We start from the raw sequence: 7,037 nt of genomic DNA, 5'->3' as shown, positions 1-7,037 counted from the left end.
AAAAATAAATCAAGTTTATCACAATTGCAAACATACTCACATGGCCTTTTTTTTTACTTAGAAGAAAAGCAGAGGCTTGACTTTCTGGAACAAAGACTCGACTATAAGTTTCCTTACTGTGTAGGCCAACCTCCACCACAATCATCACCTGAACTATTGAGACACAACTGAAAAAGAGCACTGAACAATCTGGTACAGCAGGCATCATTTCTCAAGTAACACACTCGTGTTTCACAAAAGCTGTTTCGTTATTCCACTGGCACTGAAATAACATTCAACTTCGCATTGAGAAAACATACATATCCCTGAAAAAAGTAAGGTAAGAGTCCTAAGCGACTTTCGGAACGCAACACTCTTTTGCACCTCCCTTGCAGATGTGGCCCATTCATAGGGTGTCCTAAAACCACGCAAAACAGTCCTGGCTGGAAAATCCAGTTCACTTTGCTGAGGCTCCTGCTATTGCGGTGGCTGATGCTCTGGGGGAGGATCCTGGAGGGGCACAGCTGGCCGGGGCCCTGCCGGCCTGGGAATTGCCTGGTGCTGCCTCTGCCTGTAAGCAATGACTGTGCCCAAGAGTAAAGCAATGATGGTCATGAGGTAAAGGTCCCACTCAGGTCCCAAGAGCTGGTCCATGTCAAGGTGTGAGAACACTTCTTTGATCTAAACAAAAAACAGACAAAGCGAGAGGCATTCAGTCCTCAGCTGCTGTCCACAATTTCAATAGCTTCCTGCCCCTTATGTGAACAAGAATGCTAAAAGATAAAGGTAAAGGTACCCCTGACAGTTAAATCCACTCACGAACAACTCTAGGATTGCGGCGCTCATCTCGCTCTACAGGCCAAGGGAGCTGGCGTCTGTCCACAGACAGTTTTCCGGGTCATGTGGCCAGCATGACTAAGCCACTTCTGGTGAAGCCAGAGCAGCACACAGAAATGCTGTTTACCTTCCCGCCAGAGCGGTACCTATTTATCTACTTGCACTGTGTGTTTTTGAACTGCTGGGTTGGCAGGAGCTGGGACCGAGCAACGGGAGCTCACCCCGTCGCGGGGCCTCGAACCGCCGACCTTCCGATCGGCAAGTCCAAGTGGCACAGTGGTTTAAACCACAGCGCCACCCGCATCCCTGAACAAGATTGTTACTGAGTGTCAAACCTTGCCTTTTTGATGGGCAACTTATCTGTGGCAATCTTGCAGCCAGGTTATGTTCTTTCTTCAATGACACTGGAAAGCTGTTTGGTGTATTTCACCTCCCATGTATTACATGAGCTGCAAGTTTTATTTTTAACTCAAGTTAAATTTTATACCTGCCCACTGGCTACCACCACCTACAGCTCTGCAACACCCATGGGAACACTTCTCTCCCACTCTTCCTCAACAGGAATATAAAGTGATCAGTCTGAATGGTGGTGGGATGAGTGCACAGCTTCAGTTTGGCATTCCTGCAGCTTACTGCTTCATGATTAAACCCCAGTTGACTGTAGCAGAGTGCAAGAGAAATATGAAGGCCCATTTCTAAGGGGCAAAAATGAAGTGCCCCAGGGCTTTCCTGAAAACAGGCCACGTTAAGAGTCCCTATCCAATGGGAGTACTACCAGTTGAAATGAACAAGAAAAAGAAGTCATAACCTTGACCTGCACAGGTTTAGACTCTTTCTCCCCACACCCAGCTTGATGGTTTTACAGCCTAAGGACCCCATAGATAGCTGGATATTAGTAATGATGGCTAAATGGAGTCTCCCTTGTCAGAGGAGTTATGACAATGAATACCAGTTCTGGATGCTGTGGGGGAAGGGACAGCATGGGATGGAAACTGCCTTCATGCTTCACTTGTGGGTTTTCTAACAGCACCATGTTGGCTAATCCTGCAGATTTCAAAGGACTCTCCAGTATAATGATGAATAAGGGTCTTGTGAAAACATGAACAGTCTGGATTACTACCTAAGAACTCAGTCAACCAGGGTAACACCAGGATGTCAGGCACTGCAACAGGGGCAGTGGGTCAATTTTGGGTAAAAAAAGGTAAAAGGTAAAGGACCCCCAGACGGTTAAGTCTAGCCGAAGGTGACTATGGGGTTGCAGCGCTCATCTCGTTTTCAGGCCGAGGGAGTCACTGTTTGTTCACAGACAGCTTTATGGGTCAAGTGGCCAGCATGACTAAACCGCTTCCGGAGCAACAGAACACTGTGATGGAAAGCAGAGAGCACAGAAACACCGTTTACATTCCCACCGCAGCGGTACCTATTTATCTGGTGATAGGTTGGCAGGCTCCATTCTTAAGGATCAAACCTATCCTTTCTTAAGGAAATCAGCCCTGAGTGCTCACTAGGACAAATCCTGAAGCTGGGACTCCAATACTTTGGCCACCTTATGAGAAGAGAAGACTCCCTGGAAAAGACCCTGATGTTGGGAAAGGTGGAGGGCACAAGGAGAAGGGGACGACAGAGGACGAGATGGTTGGACAGTGTTCTCAAAGCTACCAGCATGAGTTTGACCAAACTGCGGGAGGCAGTGAAAAACAGAAGTGCCTGGCATGCTCTGGTCCATGGGGTCACGAAGAGTTGGACACGACTAAACGACTAAACAACAACAATAGGTTGGCAGGAGCTCTGACAGAGCAACAGGAGCTCACCCCATCATGGAGATTCGAAGTGCTGACCTTCTGATCAGCTAGCCCAAGAAGTTCAGTGGTTTAGACCACAGTGCCACCCACGTCCCTCAATTTTGGATATAGTCTACTTCGCTAGCTGAATGGGAGCAAGTGTGACAAGGAAACACTTTTACAGGCGAAGTGGGACAGAAGCCAAGGACAAACATTAACCTCCAACCTGAAAACTTCACATTGCCAGAAACTGTTCTATCTACAGGCAAGTGTTCCTGCACCTTAAAGCTGTTTCCAATTACAAATCTATACTTCAAGCCAGTCACACAGAAGAAGGGGAAGAGAGGTACTTATGACCAGGAATGCACCAGCATCCAAGTACCTTCAGTATCATTCTTTTCCTATAAAAGCTCTGCATTACTTACATTGGTTTCTTGTACATACTGGAAGGCATAAATGATTCCTAGTTTGCAGAGTGCAAGGAAGACTGGAACTTGAGCATCTGGACTGGCATCAGCTGCCATGTCATAGAAGCGTTTTGCGAGGTGAATATCCTACAAAATACATACAATTAAAATATATTCGTGAACGACTAAAGCAATTAACTTGAACTTGTTGGTGCCGACTTCTAAATAACAGCAGGAAGCTGATATTCCCCCCCCCCACTCCAATATATTGCATAATAAATATGCAAGGCACTTTCATTAATGGTAACCTTGTCTCCATTTAGTCAGATTGCAAAGTCCTCCCCTCTCCACCTGCCGCCCAGTGCATTATGTACAAATGCCTACAGTAGATGGCAAGAGATTCTTACAACTGACCATACTGGAAATTTTGCTGCAACAAATTTCACAACGACCATGTCTCCCAAGGTGGCTCACCTGCTTGATACCAAGTCCTTTCTCATGCATATAGCCCAGGTTGAACATAGCTTGGGCACTGTGCTGCTGCTCCGTTGCCAGGCGGTAGTGAATAAATGCTGTTTCGTAATCAACTTCAGTTCCAAAGCCATAGAAATGGTAATCGCCAAGTTTCAGTCGAGCAACAGTGTAACCTATCAGCAAAAGAACAACCACGATGAAGAGAAGAGTGAGCTATATGGCACATTTCTTTCAGTTTGCCAGGGATTGTAGGTTTGTGTCCCAGACCAATAACCAACTGTAGAGGGAATTTCATTCCACCACAATATTTTCTGGCACTATGGACAGAATTTGATTCTGCAGTATTTAGCTGAACACGCATGCCCCGTTATGCAAATGCACCCTGAGAATATGGTAGCCTTCAGATATTTCATTTCAGAAATGACTAAGTTTGGGATCTAGGTGATTACAGCAGCTACTGCGCAATGAGCCAAGTGCAATGACATGGCAAAAGCAGACCCAGTATCAGTTCAGCTCTGTAATATGCAAGATTTCTTAGATCTGAATGTATTTTGCAATAGTCAGAGAAATGTGGCTGCAGGGAAGAGAGGATTCAGGTGGCACAAAGCAAGACTTTAACCTATTCACGATCTGCTTCCAGCTACTGAACAGACACAGCAGCAATACCAGTCTAATCAGGAAACTGCCACAAGGACTCCTCATGTGTGCTATGGCCGAGGAACCAGAGAATTTGAGCTATGACTCACCTTGGGAGGCTGCTCTATTCCAGTGCAGTAAGGCTCTGGGATAAGTCTCATTCTCTTCTATTATGCTGGCCTCTTCTGAGGAATTAGAATAAAAGTTGGGAGAATTAAACACACAAGTCATATTTAATTTCCAAAGGATTAAGTACCCACATGATTCAGGTGAGTAGGGGTGGGCACAGCCTCCTAGTTCTGCTGCACAAAGTTAACCAAATGATTTCTGTCATTCACATCACACAGTCACCACCCCTTGCCTGCATCTAGTCTGCCAGACCCTGGTGGTCACAGTGGTTGGTGGCAAGAACCTACCAAAATCAGGAGCTTACACTAGGCCCCCACACACCAGCAAGCATAGATGGTGGGTTTGTGTTTTACACTTTCCTTCATGGGACTGATTTTCTGCCCGTGTTCCCTGTGCAAGATGCCATTCTGCATCTAACAGTCTGGGGAAAAACATATTTAAAAATAAAACAAATGTTTCCGCTCATGAAATCTTCTCTTCGGAAGAAATCCCGTAAGAGCAAGGCTTGAAAACCCTCAAATATCCAAAGGCAGCAAGAACACCTACCCTCCCTGATTGGAGAGGCGGCTTCCCAGTGTTTCCTTACTGACCTGAAAAATGCTGAAAAACAGCAGGCCCTGGTTCTATTCTAAAAATAATATATTATATATTATAATCCTGTTTCTTCCCCTCCTCCCCAAACTGCAATTCTGGTCCAGTGGGAGAAGAATTCTCTCCATAACTGATAAATTGGCCTGTAAGGTAAAGGTACCCCTGCCCGTACGGGCCAGTCGTGTCCGACTCTAGGGTTGTGCGCCCATCTTACTTAAGAGGCCGGGGGCCAGCGCTGTCCGGAGACACTTCCGGGTCACGTGGCCAGCGTGACGAAGTTGTTCTGGCGAGCCAGCACTAGCGCAGCACACGGAAACGCCGTTTACCTTCCCGCTATAAAGCGGTACCTATTGATCTACTTGCACCTAGGGGTGCTTTCGAGCTGCTAGGTGGGCAGGAGCTGGGACCGAAAGACGGGAGCTCACCCCGCCGTGGGGATTCGAACCGCCGACCATGCGATCGGCAAGTCCTAGGCACTGAGGTTTTACCCACAGCACCACCCATGTCCCCACAGCGCCACCCGCGTCTGTAGTTTACTTTAAATTTAGAGCCGCAAAAACACTGGGATAGAATGCCATGGTGACGGAACACACACGGTGCCTATACTAGTTTTCAATAGGAAGCTGGCTTAAGAGTAGCATGATAATGGGTCAATTTAAACAGTTACGTACTTCAGCGATTACCTAAAAAGCCCAACAATCCCACTACATTGCCCAAGATTAACACAGATCGTCTTTTCAATTGCACCCGTTCATTAAGTTTCAACAAGCAAGAGCATGTGAAATCTGTGCATTGTGACTGCTTCACATGCAAAATATTGATTTCCTGGAAGAAGTGCAAGCCCAATGGTTGGTGCCCAATGAAACTAGTAGCGGGGAAGGCAGAGAGGGGCCAACAGTAAGTGGAACCAGAGCCAAAGGCAGGCAGAGTAAACTTATTCTAGGTTTGTCCCCATCTTCACTGAGATTAAGGAGAAGGAAGCTCCCTGGATGGGATGTAAAGAAGAAGGCAAGCAGGTGGGAAGTTGGCTGAGCTTAGTGGGGCAGTGTCCCATTTGCACTAATGGACCAACCTTCACTGAGTGCAAGGTCTCAGTTTGGACAGGCATTTGGGGGGAATGAAGGGACATTTTTACTATAGCATTCTATGATTTTATCCATAATGGAACATATATAAATTATTCTGTTTAAGTTATAACTCATGATTTGTCAAGAAGCTGGCTATTTCAGGTTGGTTATTTCTAACCCCAGAAGCATATCATTACATATGAAGCCACCTTCGGTGCTAAAAATCACGGCATAGCTAATCAGCACCAAGCCAGTAATGTATACAAGATGTAGTCCCATCCCTTACTTTGATCAAGAATGAAGGCAGCATTGCTTTGTGCAACCTCATAGCCTTGTTCCGCCAACAGCAGATATTGAACAACAGCAGAATTCGTATCGCCATCTTTATAGCTGTTGTAGGCAGTCATAAGCTTCTCAGACCAACGACCTCGCTCACACACGTTCTTAAACAGCTGCAGAGAACACACACAATACAGCTGTAACTTTTTAAGCTAACCACTTAGAATACATTGAGGAGACACAAACAGGTATTCCTGCAGACCCTTCATTTGTGAGATTCAGAATGCATCAAGGCATAAAAGGATCAGGGTGCACAGTCATTCAGCAGGGAAACGAGTGACAAACACTACATAAAAATTCATTCAGGAATTCACCTGTTGCACAAATTATCTGCCAAGTTTACTTTAAAGCAGGACAACATTGTACAACTAAAATGAAGAATAGATGTTATTCTTCAAAGACCAGCAATCTGCTAAAAATAATTTTTATAAATCCTTATAAAAGCATTTAATTGAGTACACTGGAATTAAAAGTCCTTCCACTTTATTTACTTTGAAGCTTTTCAAACCCTGCACATTTGTGACCTAAACATGGTCTTAAAACTACATAACTGAAATATGATACATTTATTTATTTCATAAAATTTAGACACCACTTAATTGTGAAAAAACCCCTCAAAGCAGTTTACAAAGAGGAAAAACCCCCATAAAATTATCGGTAAAACAGTTACATTCAAATAATTTAAATCAGCAATAAACTAAAAACAGGTTAAAACACACATCAACGTTCTATGGATATGGGTAGACTATATAAACAAAACTGTTTTTAGCATGCACCGAAAAGAGTACAGATCTAAC

General features: G+C 45.0%; 1 protein-coding gene across 1 annotated transcript in view; it reads right to left on the bottom strand.

The window, feature by feature from the left end:
- SEL1L (SEL1L adaptor subunit of SYVN1 ubiquitin ligase) overlaps window positions 1-7,037 on the bottom strand; it is a 32,558-nt gene continuing 25,521 nt past the window's right edge. Inside the window, exons 17-21 of the mRNA XM_081910506.1 lie at window positions 6,188-6,353; window positions 4,225-4,299; window positions 3,479-3,651; window positions 3,023-3,151; window positions 1-660 (exon numbers count right to left, since the gene is read on the bottom strand). Coding sequence (XP_081766632.1) covers window positions 457-660; window positions 3,023-3,151; window positions 3,479-3,651; window positions 4,225-4,299; window positions 6,188-6,353 — 747 coding nt within the window. The 3' untranslated portion in view covers window positions 1-456. The remainder of the gene's footprint in view (window positions 661-3,022; window positions 3,152-3,478; window positions 3,652-4,224; window positions 4,300-6,187; window positions 6,354-7,037) is intronic.

Source organism: Podarcis melisellensis, assembly GCF_964234715.1.
Source record: "Podarcis melisellensis genome assembly, chromosome: 1".
In the NCBI taxonomy this organism is placed as follows: Eukaryota; Metazoa; Chordata; class Lepidosauria; order Squamata; family Lacertidae; genus Podarcis; species Podarcis melisellensis.
The sequence above is the reverse complement of the archived record's forward strand: the minus strand, read 5'-3'. Positions and strand labels throughout refer to the sequence as shown.